Source organism: Trichechus manatus, unplaced genomic scaffold, assembly GCF_000243295.1.
Source record: "Trichechus manatus latirostris isolate Lorelei unplaced genomic scaffold, TriManLat1.0 scaffold00006, whole genome shotgun sequence".
Classification (NCBI taxonomy): Eukaryota; Metazoa; Chordata; class Mammalia; order Sirenia; family Trichechidae; genus Trichechus; species Trichechus manatus.
Window position 1 is genome coordinate 10,624,122 of NW_004443942.1, and position 27,313 is coordinate 10,651,434.

Here is a 27,313-nt window from a genome sequence, read left to right on the forward strand (position 1 = left end):
TGTGTCCTGAGGCAATCTCTTGAGATATAAAAGACAGAAGTGAGCAGTGAGACAGGGGGACCTCATACCATCAAGAAAGCAGTGCCGGGAGCAGAGCGTGTCCTTTGGACCAGGGTCCCTGTGCCGAGAAGCTCCTAGTCTGGGGGAACACTGATGAGAAGGCCGAGAGAGAGAAAGCCTTCCCCTGGAGCTGACACCTTGAATTTGGACTTTTAGCCTACTTTGACGATGAGGAAATAAACTTCTCTTCATTAAAACCATCCACTTGTGGTATTTCTGTTGTAGCAGCACTAGATGACTAAGACACAATGTATGTATAAATTTTTGTATGAGAAGCTAACTTGAATTGTAAACTTTCACTTAAAGCACAACAATTAAAAAAATAATAATTTCTGACATTTAATATTTCATAATTTTATTTTTGGAACAAAATATATTGTGATTACTATTAATTTGAATACATTTAGTATTCTATTTAGTGTGGTTTTCCTTTGCTTCTTTTCTCATTTCTACTGGATCAATGAAACTCTTTTAACTTCTTTTACTACTTTGGATTATACAATTATTTTGTAAATGGTTACCTGTAAATTTTTAACATTCATACTTGACTCAAGAATTAGTCTCTCTACTTTTTTTGGAACAACACAGACCTTAGACTATTTTAAGTTTGATCACCATCTTTCTGTCTTATATAGAATTATTGACTACTGTTCTGGTTCCATCCTGTTTTATATTCCCAAAACTAATTATAATTAGTTTAAATAGTTTAAACTTAAATAGTTAATACGTGTTTAGATTTCATTGCTCATCTTTATTTTCTGCATTTAGCTTTTTACTTTGAATTCAGTTTATTTCTTCCTGAAGTATATTCTCTCCGGGTTGTTCATACAAAGATGTTTTAGTTTTACCTAATTCTTTAAAGACAGTTTAACTGGATATGAGATGCTAGATTGACAGTTACTCCCCTTTAGCACTTTGTTGCTGTTGAGAAGTGTGGCATTAATTTGTTGTTCTTTCCTCCATAGTTGCTTACAATATTTTATTTTTGTTTATCAGTCTTTTTCTTGGTAGATTCTACATTTTATATCTTGCTTAAAAATGCCTTTTATACTACACAGTTATTAATACATTCCACTATATATTTTTCTAACACTTTATAATTTTCTAACAATTTATAATTTTATTTCTTACATTTCCCTCTATTGTCCATTTGAAACTTATTTTTATATATGGTCTTTTTTATAAAAAAGACAACTGAACTCAAATGACTGAAGAAAAGTTCATTCTGAGGTATATATTTCTTTTAGTTCCCTTATGGAGTGGGGTGAATGTTGCTGGTGTTGCTCTGAAGAATCTGAACCCTAATTTAGGAACTGATTCAGACAAAGAACAGTGGAAAAATGTCCATAGACAAGTTGTTAACAGGTAACAGTACTTATTCAGTTTCTTAATGCTTTCATAATCAGGCCTAAGGACAAATTTCACAGACAAAAATCTATAGTTAATCTTTGCTCTTTGTGAGATAAATAACTCTAGGCCTTTGAAAATCCCCAGATTGAGACTTATTTCATGGATAGTTTTCTTTTGTGGGCATTCTTCAAAAAGAAAAGTCTCTATTGTTTTATGAGAAGTAAAATATATTTGAGAGGTAATGTAGCCTAGTGATCATGAGTATGGACTTTGGAGCCAGATTAGCTTCACCATTTATTAGTGGTGTGATCTTGAGAAGTTACTTAAAATACCAAAAGCTCAGTTTCCTCATCTTTAAATGGGATAATAATAAACCTACCTAAGAGGACTGTGAAGAATATTAAATAAATTAGTATGTGTCAAATGCTTAGAATAGTGTCTGGAATTTATTAATTGCTCATCATTCTGACTTGATGATAAGAAACAAGAAGCTGATGCAGACGATCAGAAGTCGCTAGATTTACTTATTAATGAAACGTCTGACTTGTATACATCAGCCTTAACAGCGCACCGGATTCTCCTTCATGTTTTAGGCAAGTTACATATTAGTGGAAGTTATAGAACTTAGGAGTCATTTTTGAATATTCAAAACTTGTAATATGAAATCTTCAAAAGCTGGAAATCTACTGTTTGTCTATGATAATAACCTTACAAAACTGTGTTTAAGAATTAGAGCAGAGACTAAAAAAGCACATAACACAAAAGTGATTATGGGTGAGTTTTTATTCTCTAAATGCCCTTTAATTTAAAATATTATATTTTCTGATTATAAAAATATATGGCCACCAATAGTGCTTTGAGTTCAAACTGACAATCAAACTCACAGGACATGATGGGCTTTAACCTAGTATTAAGTTTATTTTGCTTGGTGAAAGCATAATGGACAGAAAACACAGCATAGAGAATTAGCGTTTTCTTTAGGAGGTATTGCAGATACTCAGGTGTAGCTTCTAGGCCGTATCACTGCATGGGTACACAATCAGTTGCCCTGGGTGAAGTTGACATTGGGGCAGAGTACCGCAGCACAGGAAAGCTGCTGCCTTTGCTTCCCAACAGTTTTTAATACAGTCCTTGTCATGCTAACTGCCAGTCCTCCCAGTCCTGGTACAATCCACAAATTAAGGGCTTCACAATACACAATGCTGTTAACGTAGTTCTAGTATGGGTAACCAGTAACCAGTTGCCATAGAGTTGATTCTGACTCATGGTGATCCCCTGTGTGTCAGAGTAGAACTGTGCTCCATTGGGTCTTCAGTGGCTGATTTTTCAGAAATAGATTGCCAGGCCTTTTTTCTGAGGCACCTCTGGGTGGACTGTAACCACCAACCTTTTGGTTACCAACTGAACACCTTAATCATTTCACACCATGCAGGGTCGCCAGTGTGTGGTTAATATTCCAGATTTATCTTAACTAATTTTCGTACTGAGAAAACTGATGCACAAATACAAACTCAAGCCCGTCTTCCCAGGTACTCCTGAGTCTTCGGGTAAGGATCCATGACCTTGGGTTATTATGGTCATATTGTGCATTACTCTGAGTTCCTTTGACAAACATACCTTCAATATTTTGTATATGAAGACAAGCTAGTACACCTACAATCACAAGGATCTATAAGATATAATGGGTAGTGGGATCCCTTTCAGAAAACACATTTATTACAACCAGAATCCTCTCGGTTCTTTTGGTAATCCTTCACCAATTGTACTTTTTCTTTCCCGCTTTATCTACTATCACTTGGACTTTACTAAAGGTATTCATAGGCACATTTAATTGTGTGTTCAGTATCTCTAAAGCAAATTTATTTCTTCTTTTGGTCAAACTATTTCCACAGGGATCACATCAATTGGAAGCTTTAGGTCAATTTCCCAAAATATCTTTTCATTTTGATAGTCATCATTGGTATGATTCATTTCCTTAAATTCCCTTAAGGGGACCTACAAGTCCTTTGTTACACCAGATAGCTGTGGGTAAGAAATTAAAGTAATGCCCAGCAAAGAAAATGTGTTAACAGAAAATATCTGTTAACATTACAGTATCATTTCCTGTCCTTCTCAACAAAATTGTCTCTTACCCGTATACTATATATTTCCAGTTATAGAAGTCATATGTCCTATTTTTCTAGGGCTGCCATAAGAAAATACCACAAGTTGATGGCTTTAAAGAACAGAAATTTGTTTTCTCACACAATTCAGGAGGGTAAAAGTCTGAATTCAGGGCACTGGCTCTAGGGGAAGGTCCTATTTTGTCTCAGCTTCTAGTAGCTACTGGAAATCTTTGGCATTCCTTTGCTGCTTATAGATCCATCTTCCTGCATCATCACATGTCCTCCTCCCCTGAGTGTCTGTATCTATTCTGCTCTTTTTATCCACTCAGAAGTGATTAGGTTTAGGACCCATCCTATTCCAGTATAATCTCACTAGCATAACAAAGAAAAGCCATATTCGCAATCAGGGTCACATTGACAGGCACAGGGTTTAGGACTTCAACATATATTTTGGGTGGACACAGTTCAATCCTTAACATCATTAGAAGCTATTTCTTAGTAAATTCAGGGATCCACTTGGTCTGGAGGCACAACCATACTCCTGCTGCTAAGGAACAAGTAGTCCATGCTACACTGAAGGCATTGGTGAAAAACAAGGTTCCTGGAATTGACAGAATACCAGGTGAGAAGTTTCAACAAACAACACAACCCTGGAAGCCCTCAGTCATCTATGCCAAGAAATTTGGAGGATAGCTACCTGGCTAACCAGCTGGAAGAGATCCATATTTGTGCCCATTCCAAAGAAAGGTGATCCAAAGGAATGCAGAAATTATCAAACAATATCATTGATATCACACAAAAGTAAAATTTTGCTGAAGATAATTCAAAAACTGTTGCAGCAGTACATCAACAGGGAATTGCCAGAAATTCAAGCTGGATTCAGAAGAGGATGTGGAATGAGGGCGATCATTGCCGATGTCAGATGGATCTTGGCTGAAAGCAGAGTATACCAGAAAGAGGTTTACCTGTGTTTTATTGACTATGCAAAGGCATTTGACTGTGTGGATCATAATTATGACTAACATTGCGAAGAATGGGAATTCCAGAACACTTGATTGTGCTCATGTAGAGACTGTACATAGACAAAGAGGCAGTTGTTCAAACAGAACAAGGGGATACTGCGTGGTTTAAAACCAGAAAAGGTGTGCGTCAGTGTTATATCCTGTTACCATACTGATTCAATCTGTATGCTGAGCAAATAATCTGAGAAGCTGGACTCTATGAAGAAGAACGCGGCATCAGGATTGGAGGAAGACTAACAACCTGAGCTATACAGATGACACAACTTTGCTTGCTGAAAATGAAGAGGACTTGAAGCACTAATAAAGATCAAAGGCTACGGCCTTCAGTATGGATTACGCCTCAACATAAAGAAAACAAAAATCCTCACAACAGGACCAATAGGCAACATCATGATAAACGTAGAAAATATTGAAGTTGTTGAGGATTTTGTTTTACTTGAATCCACAATCAACACCCGTGGGAAAGCAGTCAAGAAATCTAACGACTTATTGCACTGGGCAAATCTGCCGCAAAAGACCTCTTTAAAGTGTTAAAAAGCAAAGATGTCACTAACGTGCCTGACGCAAGCCATGGTATTTTCAGTTACCTCGTATGCATGTGAAAGCTGGATGATGAGTAAGGAAGACTGAAGAAGAACTGATGCCTTTTAATTATGGTGTGGTGAAGAATATTCAATATACCTTGGACTGCTAGCAGAACAAACAAATCTGTCTTGGAAAAAGTACAGCCAGAATGCTCCTTAGAAGGGAGGATGGAGAGACTTTGTCTCATATACTTTGGACATTTTATCAGAAAGGATCAGTCCCTGTAGAAGGATATCATGCTTGGTAAAGTAGAGTGTCAGCGAAAAAGAGGAAGACCTTCAGTGAGATGGATTGACACAGTGGCTCCAACAATGGGCTCAAGTATAACAATTATGAAGATGGTGGAGGACCGGGAAGCTTCTGTTGTATGTAGGGTTGCTATGAGTAGAAACCGACTCAACAGCACCTAACAACAGTTTCCAAGTATCATGGAGCCACCCATCTGTCTTCCATAGGGATGGCACAGTTTTGATCTTTTGTCTGCTCAATTTCTTTAATTGTACCATAGGGAATGTTAGTTCCTTTTTAATTTGAAACACTGTGCTATAAGGGAATAATGATTAAGATCACATTTCCTACTAAAGTCCTCTATGCTCTGAATACCAAACAGTGCAAAACATTACAGTTCAGTACTCATTCCAGATAGTCCTGTGAACTCTGCAGTATCTAAAATGAAATTATTTGCCCTTTGATCATTTAGCAGAGGATCTATAATTATAAAGAATCCTTAGAATACTGCTAGTATTTATCTAAAAACTATTCAGTTTTTTTCACTGTAGCTCCTGTTTTTCCAGTGCCTAACCAACAGTTACAGAGAATGACATCATTATTTAATAGAATGTCCTTGCAGATTCCCAACAGTATGGATCAATTTTTGTTCTAAAACCCAGCCTTAAAGCTATTTGTTCTAATTGCTCCCTTTACCCTTCCTTTTCCACTAGCAATTTTATTTTCATTAGGATGGTTAATAGCAACTAAGAATTATGGTTTTTGCCATTTGTCTTCCAACCTTCCTCTTTCTTAATCCATTTTGTAAATTCCCAAGAGGATAAATCTGTGTCAACCAGATTCCATTGGTAATATTTATCCCCAGTTACCTGCTGCAGAGCTTTCGTTAATTCAGCTCATAGATGGAATGACATCAGTTAATCAACCTCTTGGTGGATCCTCCCTCCCTTTCCTTTTACTTACCTCACAGAACTTTGACCATATTGAATTGATAGCCATTTTGACATCAATCTGCATGGCCTCTAATAGTGGCCTCATTTTGGATTGACAGAGCCATGGGATACCTGCTATGGATTGAATTGTGTCACCCAAAAATATGTATCAACTTTGTTAGGCCATGATTCCCAGTATTGTGTGGTTGTCCACCATTTTGTGATCTGATGTGACTATCCTATGTGTTGTAAATCTTAACTTCTATTATGTTAATGAGGCAGGCTTAGAGGCAGTTATGTTAATGAGGTAGGACTCGATCTACAGGATTAGGTTGTATCTTGAGTCAGTCTCTTTTGAGATATAAAAGAGAGAATCGAGCAAAGAAGAGAGGGACCTCCTACCACCGAGAATGAAGAGCCAGGAGTGGAGCGTGTCCTTTGGACCTGGGGTCCCTGCACTGAGGAACTCCTAGACCCAGGGGAGGACTGATGACAAGGACCTTCCCCGAGAGCTGACAAAGAAAGCCTTCACCTGGAGCTGGCGCCCTGAATGCAGACTTCTAGCCTCCTAGACTGTGCGAGAATACGTTTGTTTGTTAAAGCTACCCACTTGTGGTATTTCTGTTACAGCAGCACTAGATAACTAAGACAATACCGCAACAGGCACAGTCCAGGCCCAAGTTCCCTGTGCTGAAGTGGTCTATATATACATCAGCCTTATCTTATGTATAGTGCTGGGGCCTAGAAACCGCCTAGGTGGTTTCAAGACCTCCTTATAAGAACAATGATGCTATACACGCTGTGTTTCCTGTCCTGTATCCTTTCACAAAGCTAAATAAAGTCAATGCTAAGTTATATCCTCTGTATCCTATGAGTTTGACTGTCAGTCCAATCCTGAGACTGCTGCTGGTGGCAATGAAAACATATAATACATATTTATTATAGAAAATAAGAAAATTCAGAAAAATATAAAGAAGATAAAATCACCTTATGCTCATCACTTAAAATAATCACTATTAATAACTTGGTGGATAGATGCAATTCTGAAGTTCCTATAAAAACATATTTTTAGATAAACCTGAGATTTAAAAAGTACATATGTTTAGGATTATGCTATTTTCCTTTGAAAATGTATTATGAACATTTTCCCACATCCATTTATTATTGATTTAAAGACATAGCCTTGGGAAAAATAAGTATACATAGCTCACAACTATATAATGTTAAATGGGCACCTTAGTAACAATTGAAAATGGTCAGAGAGAGGGATATGATAGCTTGCAAGATGATAAGATTCTATGTTTGGATATTTAAGCAAAATTACAAAAAAATATTGAAAACTAGTTTCCTCTTGAGTGGTGCATATATCGTAGTATTCTTTCCTGATGATAAAAGAAGGATGAATTCTTTCTCATTTAAAGTGAATAATGAAGTTTATGAGCATAGTATAGAAACTTTTATTGCCTGTTCATAAATGATTTTTAGAAGGAATGTTTGAGAAAATGTTAATAGAATGTTGCAAAGTAGATACTTGAATATTTTTCCTAGGATGACTTTTTATGAATTTGATTTTTTTCAATTAAAGCATATTTATCCAATAGTCATTTTTTATTGTGGTAAATATATAGGTAACAAACCATTTGCCATTTCCACAATCTTCACATGTGCATGAACTTGATTTTATTTTCTACAACTATAGTGCTTATGAGATTATAAAGCTGAAGGGGTATACCTCCTGGGCTATTGGACTGTCTGTGGCAGATTTGGCAGGATCACTTCTGAAAAATCTTAGGAGAGTGCATCCCGTTTCCACTATGGTTAAGGTAGGCTTAAATTAAAATCTTCATTCATCATTGTTTAATAGTTTTTGAGTGCCTCCTATATGCTAAGTATTGTGTAAGATCTTTAGGATATAATGGTAAACAAAAAAGAGTTTAACGAGAGAAATGGACTTAATAAAACAATTGCAAAGGTAAACATGTAATAACAAACTGTGATAAGTGCTGTGATGAAAAACTACAACATGCTAAGCATATACAATAGGAGGACTTTACTGCCTGGGGAGGGGGCAATGGGTAGTGGTTAGGGAACACTTCCTAAGGGAGTAAAATGTGATCTGAAATCTGAATTATAAGTAGAAGTTAATTTAGAAGGCTGGATTAATATTCTAAGAAGAGGAAATAGATGTGCAGAGAATCTGAGGTAGATATGAGTAGAGGACACGTGAAGATCTAAAAAAAAAAGTGTATTGAAGTACAGAGAACTAAGAGAAAATGGTGCATGGTGAGGCTAGAGAAGTAAGCAGGGGTCAGGCCACTGAAAGCCTTATAAAGGAGTTTGAATCCTTATCATAAGAGTAACAGAAAGCCACCAAAGGATTTTAAGCAATTTTATGTGTTAAAAAGATTGCTGTATCTGTGATGGTGAGAACAGGTTTGAAGGGGACAAGAGTAGATGTGGGGAAACTTGCAGTATATGCAGTAGTTCCAGCTAGAGAGGATGGTAGTAGTAGAGGTGAAGAGAAAGGGACAGATTTGCGACATACTATATTTAAGAGGTAATATTCACAGGACTTGGTAATGGAATGAAGTGGGGAGTGAGAGAGGGAGAGGCCAATTCTTAGGTTTCTGTTTTGTATGGTTAGATAAATGGTGATATCATTCACTGAGTAAGGAAATACTTGAAGAGAACCAGGTTTGTAGATCATGTTTGCAGTTTTGGACAAGTTTAAGTTGAGATGTCTTTAAGATATTCAAGAAGAAATAGACAGTTGGGTATAACCTCTGGAACTCATAAAAAACTTCTGGGTTCGAGTTATAAATCTGAGTACTATCAGAAGAAGAGATGGTAGATAGGCAAAGACAACATATATCTCTTATAGATAGTAACTTAAGTAATGAATTATAATGGGCTTGCCTGGGGAGAGTGTATAAAGCTCGATGAAGATTGAAATTGAGCCTTGAGGAATTCCAGTATTTAAAAGTTGAATTCATAATGTGAGTCCACAAAGGCAACTAAGAAGTGGCAGCCAGAGAATGAAAAGAAACCAAGAGAATATGGAATCATGGTAACCAAAGGAAAGGAGAATGTTTTAAGATGAAGGGATTAGTCTTCTGTTGTTGATTGATATAAAATGAGGATTAAAAATGCCAGTAGGATAAAGTGGCAGAGGTCATTGATGATCTTAGAAGGGTCTGTTTAATGACATGATAGGAATGAAAGCCTAATTGGAGTATACCAGGTTTTCTGAACCTTGATGCTATAGAGATTTGGGCCAGGTAATTCTTTGTTTTGAAGGGATGTCCTGTACATTGTAGGATGTTAGCAGAATTCCTAGCCTTTATCCATTAGTTTCCAGTGGAGTGCCTTTCACACCACAACAACCAAAAATGTCTCCAGAAATTGCCAAATACCCCCAGAAATGGCAAAACCATCCCTGCCTGAGAACCACTGGAGTAGACTGAGGAAATAAGACAAATGTAGACAGTTCTTTGTGTTTGTGTGTGTGTGCTTTAAGTTAAAGTTTACAGTTCAAGTTAGTTTCTCATACACAAATTTATACACGCATTGTTATGTGACCCTAGTTACTCTCCCTGTAATGTGTCAGCACACTCCTCCTTTCTACCCCAGATTTCCTCTGTCTGTTCAACCAGCTCCTGTCCTTTTTTACCTTCTTATCTCACCTTCGGACAGGAGCTGCCCAATGAGTCTCATGTATCTACTTGAGCTAAGAAGCACTCTCTTCATGAGTATCATTTTATGTCTTATAGTACAGTCTAATGTTTGTCCGAAGAGTTGGCTTCAGGAATGGTTTCAGTTCTGGCTAACAGAGTCTGGGGGCATGTCTTCTGGGGTCCCTGCAGTCTCAGTCCAACCATTAAGTCTGGTCTTTTTAGTAGAATTTGAGTTCTGCACCCCACATCTGCTTCATCAGGGACTCTCTGTTGTGTTCCCTGTCAGGGCAGTCATTGGTAGTAGCCGGGCACCATCTAGTTCTTCTGGTCTCAGGCTGATGGAGTCTCTGGTTTATGTGGCCCTTTCAGTCTCTTGGGCTGATATTTTCCTTATGTCTTTGGTGTTCTTCATTCTCCTTTGCTCCAGGTAGGTTGGGATGAATTGATGTATCTTAGATGGCCGCTCGCTAGCTTTGAAGACCCCAGGCACCACTCACCAAAGTGGGATGCAGAACATTTTCTTAATTACCTTTGTTATGCCAGTTGACCTAGATGTCCCCTGAAACCATGTAGACAGTTGTTTTGGTGTGTTTGGCTCTGAAGCTAAAGAGAGAGAGTGGTAACTGGAGAGGGAAATTAGGTCAAGGGAAGATTTTTCTTTACTGTACTTTAGGTGAAGGTTTACAGAACAAATAGTTTCTCATTAAATAGTAGTACACATATTGTTTTATGACATTGGTTAACAACCCCACGACATGTCAACACTCTCCCTTTTTGACCTTGGAGGACCTTTTTTTTTGGGTGAAAATATACCTAGCCAAAGATACACCATTTCAAAAATTTCTACATGTACAATTCAGTGACATCAATTACATTCTTAAGGGAAGATTTTTTTTTAAGATCAGATTCTGATGATAAAGATTAGGTACTGACAGAGGTTGAAGATAGAAGTAATAAGCAGTAAGGCTCTTGAAAAGGCAAAAGGGGATGGGATCCAGAGCATAGGTGGGAGGTATTAGCTCTGGAAAAGGAGGGACAGTTACTCTGTTGTAACAGGAGAGAACAAACAGAAGGTGTGTACTGATACATGTAGATTTATAAGTTTGGCACTGGAAGCATCTGATGATTTCTGTCTTTTTAATGAAAGGACACAAAATCATCTGCTAAGAGATAGGGGAGGTATAGGAGAGTCAGGTATAGGAGGTATTTGAGAAGATTTGAAATAGTCTTTGTGGATAGTGGGAAAGAGAATTTGACCCCTCAGAAAAGCAGAATTACTTCTAGTGTGGATGCTTATTTGAAGTTGGTGTTAATTTGTAATGTTAAATTAGTAATGTAAGTTAAAAATCAGCTTGGTTGTGTAGTTTTTTCTAGTAACCTGAGCACAGGAAAGGAGAAAGTAGATAGCTGAATTCATCTAGATTTGGGTGTGAAGTGAGGAGTGTGAAAAGGAACAGAGAGGAGATTTGGGAGAGAGGAAAAAGGAAAAGAAGAGAGGAGAGGAGAGAGAAAAGAGTGGGAAGAGAGAGAGAGAAGAGAGTTGCAGCTTTGGCTTGCGTACATACTGAAAATAGGTTTGACCTTCTGCTAAAGGATCACAGGTAAATGCAGATCTTTGTCCTTGTTTGTAATCTATATATACATGAATAAATTATAAAAAGAAAATAAATAATAATAAAGATAAGAATTTTAAAAATATAAAAACTGAAAAGTGAAAGAGGCAAGGGGCTTAGGGTATGGAAAAAGGGTTACTAAATGATGGACCATGGAATCTAAGTTGGATATAGAACGATCCCGTAACAAAGTCCAGAGTAGGATAATTGGAGTGGGAAGAGGAAGTCACAGGAGCTAAAAAAGTTGAGAAACTGGAAAGAAAGGGAATTGATAGGTTTATCTACATGGCAGAAATTGGGATAGAAGGGAGGACTGTGAGCCAGGTGTCAGTCTTCTGTGAATGAAATTGTAGATGATGGTTATTAGAAAGGGAAGAAGAGCTGAATAAGATGAGCCTCAAAAAAATAGGGAGAATATTTTTTCTTTTTTTACAAGACAATGAGATTACTGATTTGGAAGAGGCAACGAGGAGTGCAATGGGCATCACCCCTCCCACCTCTTTTGAGGATACAAGATGTCTTTGTTTCCTAGGGCTGCCATAACAAAATATCACAAAGTAGGTGACTTTAAAGAACACAAATTTATTTTCTCATAGTTCTGGAGGCTAGAAGTCCAATTCAGAGTGTTGGCCATGTCAGTTCCTTCTGAGGCATCTGAGAGAGGACGCCTCTCTCCTATCCTCTGGTGTCTGCTGTCAATCCTTGGCGTTCCTTTGCCACTTACAGATGTATCCTCACATGGGCATCTTCTTCCTGAGTGTCACTCTGTTTCTATGTCTGTTCCCTTTTATAAGACATCACTCAGAAGCAGTCCCGACTAGGACCCACCCTACTCCGGTATGGCTGAACTGATAGTTTCTTCAAAGAAAGGCCCTATTTCTTCAAACAAGGTCACATTCACAAGTATAGGGGTTAGGACTTCAACATATCTTTCTGGGGGACACAATTCAATCCATAACACAGGGTATGTAGGAGAATAAGCAACTATCCCTAACGGGCTCCTCAGGAAACAGCGGTGTCGAGTGTCATGGATTGAATTGTGTCCCCCAAAACTGTGTGTATCAATTTGGCTGGGCCATGATTCCCAGTATTATGTGATTGTCCACCATTTTGTCATCTGATGTGATTTTCCCATGTGTTGTGAATCCTGCCTCTATGATGTTAATGAGGGGGGATGGGCTGCAGTTTTGTTGATGAAGCAGGGCTCAATCTATGGGATTGGATTGTGTCTTGAGCCGATTTCTTTTGGGATATAAAAAGAGACAGGGGAACCTCATACCACCAAGAAGCAGGGCTGGGAGCAGAGCACATCCTTTGGACCTGGGGTTCTTGGGCAGAGAAGCTCCTAGTCCAGGGAAGATTGAGAGAATACACTTTAGTTTGTTAAAGCCATCCACTTGTGGTATTTCTGTTACAGCAGCACTAGATGACTAAGACATATGGGAGTTTCATATAGCCTTTACTGAACAAAATTAATGGATGAGTTATATCTGATAGGAAACGCTTAAACATATGACATTAAGAGCAGAATCATCTGAAGCTCTCTTTCAAAATCTCACTTGCATAGTTGCTTTTCCATATCACATTACTGATCTAATTTTGTCTTTCAGGGCTTATATGGAATCAAAGAGGAAATTTTTCTTAGTGTCCCCTGTGTCTTGGGGCGGAATGGTGTATCGGATGTTGTGAAAGTTAACTTGAATCCTGAGGAGGAGGCCCTTTTTAAGAAGAGTGCAAACACACTTTGGGAAGTCCAAAAGAACCTTAAATTTTAAAGTCTTTTAATGTTCCACTGTTTTATTGAACAGAAGATAGCAGACTGTATGTATATCCTACATTCTGAAAAGCATTTTCATCTGATCTGTAAAAAATAAAAAAAAAAAATGAGACCTATGACATGACTCTAGTCTCTTAAGATTAGAAAAAGGGAATGGTAAAGAGATTTCTCTCCATTATAAATCCGTGTAGCTCTGCTAATGATACCCAGCCTGTACAGATTTAGGTTATACCTGTGAAGTATGTCATATATGTAAGAATTGCCTTTGGGTTCAGCAGAATATATATGGTGGTGTTGTTAGGTGTCATTGAATTGATTCCAACTCGTAGTGATCCCTTGTGATAGAGTAGAACTGCCCCATAGAGTTTTCTAGGCTGTAATGTTTACAGGAACAGATTTGCCAGGTCTTTTCTCCCATGGAGCCACTGGATGGGTTTGAACCACTGACCTTCCAGTTAGCAGCTGAGTGCTTAACTGTTAAACCACCAAGGCTCCTTAGAATATATATACTAATCCATTATAATATAGAATTTATGATTCTTCATACAAAACAAGCACTTTTTCTAGTATTGAAATTTCATCTTGTATTTTCTTCCAGCATACTCATTTTATATTGCTTCATTAGTTCATGTGTTTGTGTATAATCTTTCCAAAATACTTATTGTTACTACTATACATATCAGAAAGAAAATATATAACTTTATGCTGTAAAAAAATTAAAAAGAAATATCTTCAACTTTGCAAATATTACACCAATTCATATAAACTCAAATAATTGATTTGGTGTCTCTAACTACCATACAGGGAGCTTAGACCAACCTCTGGGTCATTTGTTCAGCCAACTACCACTATGCAGCTATGTTATAGTTACCAGGTCAACATAACATAATCTCTTTCCTCAGGGATCTCACAGTGAGTAATTAGGGTACCTCAACTAATTATTGATGGATGCTTTATCAGTCCAAGATAAGAATACATGTGCACGTGATTTATCTTTTAAACAAATATTTCCTTGATTCCCACAAAGAATTTAAGGCAGCTATAGCAAATATGGAGCCCTGGTGGCATAGTGGTCAAGAGCTCAGGCTGCTAACCAAAAGGTCGGCAGTTCGAATCCACCAGCCTCTCCTTGGAAACCCTATCGGGCAGTTCTACTCTGTGCTATAGGGTCGCTGTGAGTCGAAATGGACTCAACAGCAATGGGTTATAGGAAATGTATAATGAAACAAAAACTAAGAAATCAGGACCACAGTAGTTTACAATTTGACTGGGACAGGACCAGTGGGAAAAATTAGAAGGCAGATATGCATGCCTTGAGGACCCACACAATTTCAGCTGAGGCACTAATTTGGTCAAAATCACTGTTCACTCTAATAGTCTGTTACTCTTGCTATCTTAATTTCATTCCAGTCCTCGACTACTGAACCTGATTAGTTTCCCATTATTTTGTTCTCTTTCCTTTTTCTTCAACCATTCCCTTAAATGTACAAAATACAGTTGCGGATGAGAGTTTAGTTAGGGCGAGGAGAGAAAAGGGAGTCTTCTGTGGGTTTTGCCCTCTCTAAAGCTTCTGTTTGTACACCAGATTAAAACTTCATTTTAGAAAATCCTTACAGAGATGAAAAGCTTAAAAAAATACATAGTTTCTGCAGGGAATGTTCCAGGAAGAAAAACTGTATTCTCAAAGTGGGCAATATTACCCCCAAGGGAGTGAAAATTGATTCTCTGGGGGTTGGTGAGAAGAAATCTTAGATATTAAGTAGTGGAGGGAGTGGGGGAAGTGTCAGACGGCCTTAGATTACAAGGGTTGGATGTCTAAAGCTAAACCCTGCCCGACAAAATCTTATTCATTAGTATTTAACTTCATGGTGGTGTGGGGAGAAGGGAACAATGAGGAGAAAATGTCTGAAAAGGTGGGGGAGGGGGGAGGGTTTTAATAGTGAAAAAAAAGTTGAGAAACACTGCTCTACATTTTGTAAAAGAATTTGTCAGATGTGTATTATGATTCACGGATGAATCAGAAAGCATTTAATTAGATAGAATGTGGTGGGGGAAGAGAAGTGGTAACCTTGTTTTTCTCCTAGAGTAAGAGATTAGGGGAAATTTTGGATTCTGCATTTAACTACTTCATAAATCATGAGCTGAACTTTCCCTTCCACTTGTAGAAATGATTATGGATTGCACTGGTTGGTGCGAACAGTTTTCCCTCAGTCAGTAACCTACAGGTTGAAAGTTTGAACCTACCCAGCAGCATTGCGGAAGAAGGGCCTGGTGATTTGCTTCAGTAAAGATTACAGCCAAGAAAACTCTAAGGAGCAGTTCTACTCTGTAATACATGGGGTCTCCTTGAGTCAGAATGACTCAACAGCAACCCGGTTGTTATTAGTTTACACTGATCAAATTCTTAGGGTTTCATATTTTATTTCAGAATTCCATTTGCATAGGTTTTAAAATTTGATGTTTTCTACTTAAGCTTACATATGTGGTGGTAAAAAGTAGCCCTGAGATCCCTTTCTCCCACAGTCCTGGCGAGCTACTAAGCTCTTAATTGGATATATCCAACAAAGTGTGGCTAGAAATACGTTTTCTTGGGGCAGTTGGTCTGCTCCCCGGTGGATGGGCTCTGGGCAAGCAATACACCCTTCGACAGCTGAGGGGCTCCAGTTCAAAGTGCCTGCTGCACCTTGTGAGCTTGGAGCCTAAGGAGCCTTTTAGAAGCTGGCCAACTTCAGAAACCTCAGACAGCCATTAGTGAGCCAGTGACAAGGCAGCACGCGCAGGCGCCCAGACCTGCCTTCTAGCCTCGCCGGGTAGCGCCAGGCAGGCTAGGCCAGAGCTGAGCGCGACCTCGCGCAGCCGCAGTAGGCGGGCGGGTGGGGGTGTGGGGGGAGTGTCAAACGTCCGACGGTTGCTTGCCTCCGCGGGTTAACGACATTTGGTGCCGCTTTTCCCTATCGTTTCTTGGATCTCTTGAGCCATGAGCTGGGCTGCAGGAGTCCTGCGGACCAGCTGGCGAGCTGGCGCTGCGCGAGCGAAGTTCCTTTGCCCAGAGATGACTCTGTGTCCCCGCCAGGTGGCACGCATCCCCCTCAGGAGCGGCTGGCCCTTTGTCCCCTGAGTGTGGCCGGAAGTACCTCAGCCCTGGCCTCCCTCAGGGCCTCCGGGCGTGTTCCTGGAGCTGAGAGCTAGGAATAGGGGGGAGGTTGGAGAGGGAAGAGGATGGCCAAGTGGGGGAGAGGACGGAGAGCCGGCGCAGTGGTAGTTGTCAGTTTTGGTGAAGCAGCCCTATTACCTTCTTTTCCTCCCTCTTAATCGTATCTACCGTCCTCCTCCTCCTGTTATTTTTGTCAGTCCCTGTTGTGTCTGCAGCACCTGCTACCGTACTGGGGTCAAGTTCTCTATATGCCCAGTCACTACCGACCAATTCCAAATCTGGAAATGACTGGGCTTATCAGGTTTTGAAGATGGCTATTTTTGTTCACTGTTAGGTTTCCCAGATGGTGACTTTCAAGTGTGAACTTATTAAGAATTTTACTCCAGAGAAGGCCGTTCATCACAATAAGGTCTCCATTATAGGAACTGGATCAGTTGGCATGGCCTGTGCTATCAGCATCATATTAAAAGTAAGTTATGTCCTCTGTGTCAGAGGGTTAACTGCGGATGATTGTGCAGGTTGTGCCCAGTTCACTGGGTGAGTGGGGGCCCTATCCAGCCCCTGCTGGTATAGCCCAGAGGAACAGGTGCCCTTTTCTGATTGTTCCATCAGAGGAGGCTTCTTCTAATTCTTAGGAATTTAGAAGCATCTCTGTCTGAAAGCACGTTGACATTTCATCATGTGATGACAATCTGAGGTACTCCTTTGTTTGACTAGGAACCTCAGGTCACAAATTAAGAAACTGGAGAAATAGGTGGCAGTAAAAAAGAGTACACAACCTGTCAGTGATGGGTAGGGTTCTACTAACACCAAATACAATAATCTTTTAAAAAAATTTTCTCCCATTTCCTAGTCCCTGTATTTCCCTTCCTTCTTCATGTTAGGTTAGTTTTAGTGTTTAGTTGTACTTAGTATTGATGCAGCTGATAAAGTTATCTTCCATTTCAATGGCTAAAGACACAGGACTGAAAGGATTCTGATCCCTTTCTAAGATTATTACCCTGATCTGAGCCCATAAAGTTTTAGTAAATCATAATAAACTTTTTGAACTATACTTCGTTTTTAAAAAATGGAATATCTATCAAAATTCTTTAAGCCACCTCTCTGTCGCCTTCAGTCCTACCATAAAAGCCATCTCTCCATAGCTTTTAGTCCTAGCATGATTCATTGGGTTTAAAGGATTGGCCTTGGGTTTCATAATCTAGATGACCTAAGTATCCTTAAGGCCCTAAAAGCTGCTGTCAGCCGCTGCTCCGGCCAATCATATGAATTCCCCATGGCTCATTCTGTCCTATTAACTGTAATGTCTTTATCAGCAGCGTCCTCATTGCAAATGAATAATATACATAGATGAAAATCATATATTTTTTTGGATTAATAATAATGATTGTAACAATATGCTTTAGATACATTATGTAATACAACAACCCTGAAAAGTAAACATTCGTTGTAGAGGAGAAAAAAGGCACAGATTATCTCAAATTGCATGAGTTGGTAAGTATACAGATAATATGTATAAAAAAGCTTGAAGTAAACTAAAGATTCACTTGCTATCTCTGCTTTGAAGGACCTTTCTGGGGCAGATTGAGCCCCATCCCTAAAAAAAGGTAATAGCCACAAACTTCTGGATCTGGAATTCTATTAGTATGTTGCAAACTATAGCACTTGTATGTTTTAGAAACTGTGGTGCACCATCCTCCTGCAAACCCCCAGATTAAGGCTCACTTTAATCTCTCCCTCTTGTAGTCCTGGAGACCCTGGGTGGTGCAAAGTGTTAACGCCCTTGGTTGCTAACCAAAAGGTTAGAGCTTCAAGCCTACCCAGAGGTTCCTCAGAAGAAAGGCCTGGTGATCTACTTCTGAAAAATCAGCGATTGAAAACCCTGTGGAGCACAGTTGTACTCTGACACACATGGGGTCGCATGAGTTGGAATTGACTGGACGGCAACTGGCTTGGTTCGCCTGATCCTAGACTCTGCAACTTCTTTCATTCAAGGAGGTGAATATCTTAAAACTCCTTGCTGGTAAAGAAGGCATTCTTATGGGTAATTTATCAGTAGAAACTTGTGGTACAAACCCAGTAGAGAAACATCAGTGTCTTTTAAAATTACTGAATTATACTATAATACATAAACTTTCATTTCTAGAATGTGAGCTCCATGAGAGCAGAGATCTTTGTTTCATTTGGTGTTATATCCTGAGAGGCATAATAAAACACTTAGTAGCCAAGTGAAAAAGAATTGCTGAAAGCCAAATGCATATTGAAAGGGAAAAAGCACTGGATTGTGAATACAAAGATTGTTCTACTGTTCTACTCACCTTCATTTTTATAAAGAAGGAGATGAGGATCCAGAGAGATTAAGTGAGTTAGATTATAATTTTATAGCTTTAGTTTTCAGAATGCTTTAGATTTATAGACAAACTGAGAAGATAGTGCAGAGAGTTCTCATATACCCTACTGCTAGTGATAAACATCTTACATTAGTGGTACATTTGTCAGAATTAATGAACCAATACTGATACATTATAATGAACAAAAATCCATACTTTATCCATATTTCCTTAGTTTTTACCTAATGTCCTGTTTCTGTTCCAGGATCCCACATACAATACCACATTACATTTAGTTGTCATGTTTCTTTAGGTTCCTCTTGGCTTGGACAGTTTATCAAACTCTCCTTTTTTTTATTATTATTTTAATTATTTTATTTTGTTATTGTTGTTGAGAATATACACAGCAAAAGATGTACCAATTCAACAGCTTCTACATGTGCAGTTTGGTTGATGACATTGATTATATTCTTCGAGTTGTGCAGTCATTCTTACCCTCCTTTTCTGAGTTTTTCCTCCTCCGTTAACATAAACTCGCTACCCCCTAAGATTCTTATCTAATCTTTCAAGTTGCTTTTATCAGTTTGATCCCATATAGATAGATCTTAAAAGAGCATAATTCTCAAGGCCTTCCCTTGTTTTTGGTGACCTTGATAGTTGTGAGGAGTACTGATCAGGTTTTTTGTAGAATGCTCCTTTATTAGAATTTGTCTGGTGTTTTTCTCATGGTTAGACTGGGGTCACGGGCATCTGGGAGGAAGACCACAGAGGCGGAGTGCCATTTTCATCACATCAGATCCAGGGTGATTTATCACTGATGATGTTGACTTTGGTCACCTGGCTGAGGCAGTGTTTGTCAAGTTTCCACTGTAAAGTTACTATTTTTTCCACCTTTCCACACAGTACTCTTTGGAAGGAAGTCTATATGTGTAGCCCACACTTAAGGAGTAGGGAGTTACACTCCCCCTCCTTGAGGGTAGAGTATCTACGTAAATTATTTGGAATTCTTTTGTATGGGAGATATATCTCTTCTCCCCCATTTATTAATTTATTCAATTATTTATATCAGTATGGACTCATGGATATTTATTCTACACTCTGGGTTATAATACTTTTTAGTTTATTTTTTGCTTCTATTGTTCCAGCTTTGGCCACTGGGGGCTCTTTCAGTTGGTTCCTCTGTCCCTTTGACATACACCTATCAACATAGGTTTTGTTTGTTTTGAGCACTTCCTTATTTTTGGCACTACAAAATGCTTCAGACTCATGTATTTCCTGCCTCAGTCCTAGAATCAGCCTTTTTCCGAGGTGCCCTGGTTCCTTTTATTGGACAGTGGTATTAGAAACCAAGATCTGGGTGCTAGGGATGCTCACTATTTCTGGGGTTAGAATACATTTTTTAAACCATCTTTCAAAGATAATTTTTATCAATATTGTATAATTTTGCTCCATACTACTCTGATCTGTGTGAATAACTTAGATTACCCAGAAAGCATTAGCATCTCACTAAGCTACCACCTTCTTCTTGTGATACAGTTTAGACTTCTAGGCTAATCAGTTATAATCTAGTTTTAAATTTAAAGTGCTTGGCTTTGAATTTCCATTAATTAGAATAAGGTGAAAAGATTCAACAGTGTAAGTTGGAGATATACTTAAATGAGATATTGTCTTAGTCATCTATTGTTGCTGTAACAGAAATACCACAAGTGGATGGCTTTAGCAAACAGAAGTGTATTCTCTCACAGTCTAGTAGGCTAGCAGTCCAAATTCAGTGCGTCACCTCCAGGGGAAGGCTTTCTCTGTTGGCTCTGGAGGAAGGCTCTCGTCATCAATCTTCACCCGGACTAGGAGCTTGTTCTTGCAGGAACCCCGGGTCCAAAGGATGCCCTCTGCTCCCTTCGCTGCTTTCTCGGTAGTATGAGGTCCATCTGTCTCTCTGCTCACTTCTCTTTTACATCTCAAAAGAGGTTGGCTCAAGACACAATCCAATCTTGTAGATTGAGTTCTGCCTCATTAACATAACTGCTGCCTATCCCACTTCATTAACATCATAGAGATAGGATTTACAACACACAAGAAAATCACATCAGATGATAAAATGGTGGACAGTCACAGAATACTGGGCATCATGGCCTAACCAAATTGGTACACATATTTTTGGGGGACACAAATCAGTCCATGACAGAGATAATTCTAAGTACTAGAACAAAGTCATTTTTTTCTTCAGGGAATTTTTTTTATAAAGATAAAAGAACATGCAGTTATTAAAATTTTTTTGAAAAGGTAATATATTCACAAGCTTAAAAAATAAGAGTAATGTAAAAAGATATACATGGAGAAGTCACACTCTCATTGAGTTTCCATCCACCCTTTCCCCCAACATCCCCTATAAACCAAACCAAACCAGTTGCCATTGAGCCAGTTCTGACTCACATGTGTAAGAGTGGAGCTGTGCTCCATGGGATTTTCAATGCTGATTTTTTTGGAAGTAGATTGCCAGGTCTTTCTTCCGAGCCACCTCTCAGTAGACTAGCTGCCAACCTTTCAGTTAGCGGCGGAGCACATTAGGTAACCATTTAAATCAGTTTCTTGTGTATCTTCTATTGTATCTTTTGCAAATACAAGAAAATACAAATATGTTACTATTTTCCATTCTTACAAATAAAACAGCATGCTAGGACTATATGGATCCCCGGTGGCACAGTGGTTACAACACTCAGCTGCTAACCAAAAGGCTGGCGGTTCAAACCCACCAACTGCTCCATGGGAGAAAGATGTAGCAGTCTGTCTCCGTAAAGATTATAGTCTTGGAAACCCTTATGGGGCAGCTCATAGTCTGGTGAGGGATTCCTTCTACTGAATCCTTGCTTTATCAGTGTGCAGCCTCAGTTTAAATTGAAGGGGTGTGCACCACCTTCAGAGACTGTTCTACTTATTAAACAGGTTTTGTTTTCCTAATGATGATCTGAAACTTTCTTCTTTGACACTTGCATCTCTTCTAGTTTGGACTTTTATATCATGATCAAATGTTGACTAGCTCTGTTATGTCTTCTCTGAGTCTAATTAAATTCACAAGCCAAACATAGATTACCAATATAAGAATTTTCTTTCATTCTCCAATTAATCAGAAGGTACTACCCCCCCCCGCCCCACCTTTTGACTGATGTCTTTTAGGGCTTGAGTGATGAACTTGCCCTTGTGGATGTCAATGAAAGCAAACTGAAGGGTGAGACAATGGATCTTCAGCATGGCAGCCCTTTCGTGAAAATGCCAAGTATTGTTTCCAGCAAAGGTTAATATCATAGTTAAATACTCTGAATATTCTAATACAATATGAACAAAGATCTAAGATAATCTCATCTTTATTTCCTTTTATGAAGACTTCCCCAGTTCTTAGAAGTAGAGCTGGTTGCTCCCTACTTTATACTCTCATAATATGTTTAGATTTCTTTTTAAAGCATTTGTCACAGTAGATTGTACTTTGTTTACAAGGCTCCCTACACCACCAGATTCAGCTCCTTGTGAGCAGCAGTAATAGTAGTTATCACAATAGCTGTCATTGATTGCCCATTGTATGCCCGACATTGAGCTAAGCACTTTACATATATTACTTAATTCTCAGCACAATGATGATGTTTTACAGATGATGCGGCAGTGAACTGAGGTTAAATAAAAGTAATGGAGTGGGTATTTGAACCCAGTTCCATTTGACTCCAAAGCCTAAGCTGTACTTTATTTACTTGGCACTCAGGAGATTTGAGCAAATGAATGACCCAAGATCTCCCTGTTCAAGGTTCTTTTCACACCACATCTATAAGTAAATATTGCCATTTTCCAGGCTAATTCACATTTGACCTCTTACTCTAAAAATTACAAAAGTTGTTAGCAGGATTTTCTAATCGTACAAGGAAAAGGTAGTAGTAATTTCATGAAGTTAAAAGAGTACTGTGGGCATAGTAGATCTAAGCGAGACTATCCTTTGGTAAACATAGCTTTTCTTGGTGAATGAGGTGAATACGAAATGTATACTTAAATGTCAGGTGTTTTCTAATCTATTTTCTATTCAAATCTTTCCTCAGATTACGGTATCACTGCAAACTCCAACCTGGTGATTATCACAGCAGGTGCACGCCAGGAAAAGGGAGAAACACGCCTTAATTTGGTCCAACGAAATGTGTCTGTCTTTAAATTAATGATTTCTAATATTACTCAATATAGTCCCCGCTGCAAATTGATTGTTGTTTCCAATCCAGGTCAGCTTTATTTTGACTGTTTAATGAAGATTTTTTTTTTTTTTTTTTTGGCGGGGGGAGTTGGTGGGTTTATTAACATTGTAGGAAAAGAAATTAATGAGTATTAAATTCTAAACTACAAATATAACTCCACGTACTCTTCCTGTTTTATTAATGTAGCATGTTTTTGGCAGAGTTGTAATCAGTGTGTATTTACTACAATCAAGATTTCTTTAAATACTAGTCAGTATACAAGAATAATCTGCTTAATCATATGACTTCAAGGTTTACATTCTAAAGGCTATTATATCTGAAGTATCTGTTTTAAAGACCACTGTGTGGGCAGAAGTGAAAGTAGCACTCTAGTTTACTGCCTGACTCTTCAGTGTTGTAGTAGACTTTTCACTGGTCCAGGCATAAGGTGAACAAATTCAGGATATACTTTGGAGATAAAATGTACAAGACTTCTGACAGATTATATGTTGTGAGGGAAAGGGAGGAATCAAAAATGACTTCTAGATTTCTCCCTTGAGCAACTGGTTGGATCACCACCCAACCAGTTCCATTTACCTTGGTGAAGGTGCTTTTTTTAATTTTTTAATTGTGGTGAAATATATATAACAAAATGTAACATTTCACCCATTTTTATGTGTACAATTCAGTGACATCAATTATGTTTCCCATGTTGTGCAACCATTACCACTACTTGTTTCCATTTTTTTTCATCACCATTAATAGAAAGAAACTCAGTAACCCTTAAGCAATGCCTCTCCATTTCCTTCTACCACCTGCCCCTGGTAACCACTAATAAACTTGAGTCTCTGCATTTACCTATTCTGGATATTTCATACAAGTGGGATCATACAATATTTGTCCTTTTGTATCTGACTTACTTCAGTCAACTTTTTTTCAAGGTAGCAAGTATCAGAACTTCCTTTCTCTTTATGACTGAATTCCATTGTGTATATATACCACATTTTGTTTATTCATTCATGTTTTGATGGACTCTTGGGTTGTTTCCACTTTTTGGCTATTGTGAATAGTGCTGCAACGAACATTGATGGATAAGTACCTGTTTGATTCCCTGCTTTCAAATCTTTTGAGTATATACCTGGGAGTCGAATTGCTGGGTCAAATGGTAGTTCTGTTTAACTTTTTCAGGAACCACCAAACTGTTTTCCATATGGCTGCTCCCTTTTAAAATCCCATCAGCAGTGGATGAGGGTCCCAATTTCTATACATCCTTGCCAATACTCGTTATTTTACATTTTTCTGATAATAGCCATCCTAGTGGGTTTGAAGTGGTAACACATCGTGGTTTTGATTTGCATTTCCATAATGACTAATGAAGTTGAGCATCTGTTTATGTGCTTATTGGCAATTTATGTATCTTCTTTGGTGAAATGTCTGTTCCTTTGCCCATTTTTTAATTGGGTTGTTTTGTCTTTTTGTTGCTGAGGAGTTCTTTATATATTCTGGATATTAAACCCTTATTAGACATATGGTTCCCAAATATTTTCTCCCATTCTGTAGATTGTCTCCTCACTTTGTTGCTAAAATCCTTTGATACACAGAAATTTTTCATTTGGACGAAATCCGATTTATCTATTTTACCTTTTGTTCCTTGTGCTTTTGATGTCAATCTAAGAATCCATTGCGGAAAACTAGGTCCCGAAGCATTTCATCTGTGTTTTGTTCTTAAGAGTTTTATTTCTTATATTTAGTCCTTTGATCCATTTTGAGTTAACTTTTTGTATATGTGAGGTATGGAACCAACTTCATCCTTTTGCATGTGGAGATCCAGCTGTCTTGTCTCAGCACCATGTATTTCAGAAATTCTTTCCCCATTGTATGAACTTAGCATCCTTGTCAAAAAGCAGTTGGTCATAGATATATGGGTTTATTTCTGGACTCTTGATTCTGTTCCATTGGTCTATGTGTCTATCATGATAGCAGTACCAGACTGTTTTGATTACTGTATCTTTGTAGCATGTTTTGATATTGGGAAGTATTAGTCCTCCAACTTTGTCTTTCTTTTTCAAGGTTGCTTTGGCTATTCCTGGTCCCTTGCAATTCTGTGTAAATTTGAGGATTGACTTTTCCATTTCTGCAAAGAAGGTGCTGGGGGTTTTGATAGGGGTTGTATTGAATCTAAAGATTGCTTTGTGTATTATTGACATCTTAACAATATTAAGCCTTCCAATGCATGAACACGGAGTGTCCTTCCATTTATTTAGGTCTTCTTTAATTTCTTCCCGAAATGTTTTTATAGTTTTCAGTGTACAAGTCTTTCACCGCCCTGGTTAAATTTATTCCTAGGTATTTTATTCTTTAAGATGGTATTGTGAATGAGATTGTTTTCTTAATTTCCTTTTCAGATTGCTCATTGCTGGTGTATAGAAACCCAACTGATTTTTTTGTGTTACTGTGTACCCTGCAACTTTGCTGAATTCATTTATTAGCTCTAGTAGCTTTCTTGTGGATTCTTTGGGGTTTTCTAGACCATGTCATCTGCGATAGGGATCATTTTCACTTCCTTCCTGATTTAGATACCGTTTATATCATTTTCTTCCCTTGCTGCTCTGGCTGGCACTTCCAGTACAATATTGCATAGTAGTGGTGAGAGCAGGCATTCTTATCTTGTTCCTAATCTTAAGGGGAAAGGTTTCACTCTGTCTCCATTGAGTATGGTGTTAGCTGTGGGGTTTTCATAAATGCCCTTTGTCATATTGATAGATTTTCCTTCTATTTCTAGTTTGTTGAGTGTTTTTATCATGAAACGGTGCTGGATTTTGCCAAATGCCTTTTCTGCATTGATTGAGATGATCATGTGGTTCTTTTCCTTTATTCTAGTAATGTGGTGTATTACATTGATTTATTTTCTAATGTTGAAATACTCTTGCATTCCTGGAATAAATCCCACTTGCTCATGTTGTTTCATCCTTTTAATACGGTGTTGGATTCAGTTTGCTAGTATTTTGCTGAGGATTTTTGCATCTGTATTCATAAGGGATATTGGTCTGTACTTTTCTTGTGGTATCCTTGTCTGACTTTGGTATGAGGTTAATGCTAGCCTCATAGAGTAAGTTAGAAAGTATTCCCTCCAGTATTTTGGAAGAGCTTACAAGGGACTGGTGTCAATTTTTCTTTAAATGTTGGTAGGATTCCCCAGTGAAGCCATCTGGTGCAGGACTTTTTTATTGAGAGGTTTTTGATTACTGATTCAATCTCCTCAGCTGTTACGGGTCTGTTGAGATTTTTCTTTTCTTCTTGTGTCAGTTTAGGAAGTTAGTTTATGCGTTTCTCAGAATTTCTCCATTTCTTCTAAGTTATATAATTTGTTGGGGGTACAGCTGTTCATAGTATTTCTTATGATCCTTTTTATTTTTGTAGGATCAGTTTTAATGTCCCCATTTTCATTTCTGATTTTAGTTATTTGCATCTTCTTTTTTTGTTAGCCTAGCTAAAGGTTTGCTGATTTTGTTGATCTTTTCAAGAACCAATGCCTGGTTTTGTTGATTCTATATTTACTATTTCTGCTCTGATATTTGTTATTTCCTTCCTTCTGGTAGTTTTGGGCTTAGTTTGCTCTTTTTCTTCTAGTTCCTCAAGTTGTAGCGTTCGGTATTGATTCGAGATCTTTCTTCGTTAATGTAGGCATTTACTGCTATAAATTTCCCTTGGATCACTGCCTTAACTGCATCCCATAAGTTTTAGTATGTTGTGCTTTCATTTTCATTCTAAGTATTTTCTGATTTTTTTCTTGACTCATTTGGTTAATTGTGTGCTTTTTAATTTCCACATATTTGTGTATTTTCTAGTTTTCCTTCTGTTACTAATTTCTTGTTAGGCGCTGTTGAGTTGGTTTTGACTCGCAGTAACCCTATGTACAACAGAACGAAATCCTGCTCAATCCTGCGCCATCCTCACAATCATTGCTATGTTTGGGCCCACTGTTGTATCCACTGTGTCAATCCATCTTGTTGAGGGTCTCCCTCTTTTTTAGTGACCCTCTACTGTACTGAGCATGATGTCCTTCTCCAGGGATTGGTCCTTCCTGATGACATGTCTGAAGTACACGAGACAAAGTCTTGCCATCCTCACTTCTAATGAGCATTCTGGCTGTACTTCTTCCAAGACAGATTTGTTTGTTCTTCTGGCAGTCCGTGGTATATATTCAATATTCTTCACCAACATCATAATTCAAAGGCATCAATTCTTCTTCAGTCTTCCTTATTCATTGTCCAGCTT

General features: G+C 38.3%; 2 protein-coding genes across 4 annotated transcripts in view; both read left to right on the forward strand.

Annotated features, from left to right (window-relative positions):
• Nucleotides 1-13,465, forward strand: part of LDHC (lactate dehydrogenase C) — a 63,930-nt gene extending 50,465 nt beyond the window's left edge. The window contains exons 6-8 of one of the 3 annotated variants that reach the window (XM_004369697.1): nt 1,308-1,425; nt 7,982-8,105; nt 13,180-13,465. In XM_004369697.1, the coding sequence (XP_004369754.1) occupies nt 1,308-1,425; nt 7,982-8,105; nt 13,180-13,344 (407 nt within the window). In that variant the 3' untranslated portion in view covers nt 13,345-13,465. The remainder of the gene's footprint in view (nt 1-1,307; nt 1,426-7,981; nt 8,106-13,179) is intronic. The other 2 variants (XM_012557042.1, XM_012557047.1) reach the window with 2 other exon arrangements.
• A 3,138-nt stretch (nt 13,466-16,603) lies between these two features.
• Nucleotides 16,604-27,313, forward strand: part of LDHAL6A (lactate dehydrogenase A like 6A) — a 21,794-nt gene continuing 11,084 nt past the window's right edge. Inside the window, exons 1-3 of the mRNA XM_004369698.2 lie at nt 16,604-16,969; nt 22,005-22,122; nt 22,910-23,083. Coding sequence (XP_004369755.1) covers nt 16,844-16,969; nt 22,005-22,122; nt 22,910-23,083 — 418 coding nt within the window. The 5' untranslated portion in view covers nt 16,604-16,843. The remainder of the gene's footprint in view (nt 16,970-22,004; nt 22,123-22,909; nt 23,084-27,313) is intronic.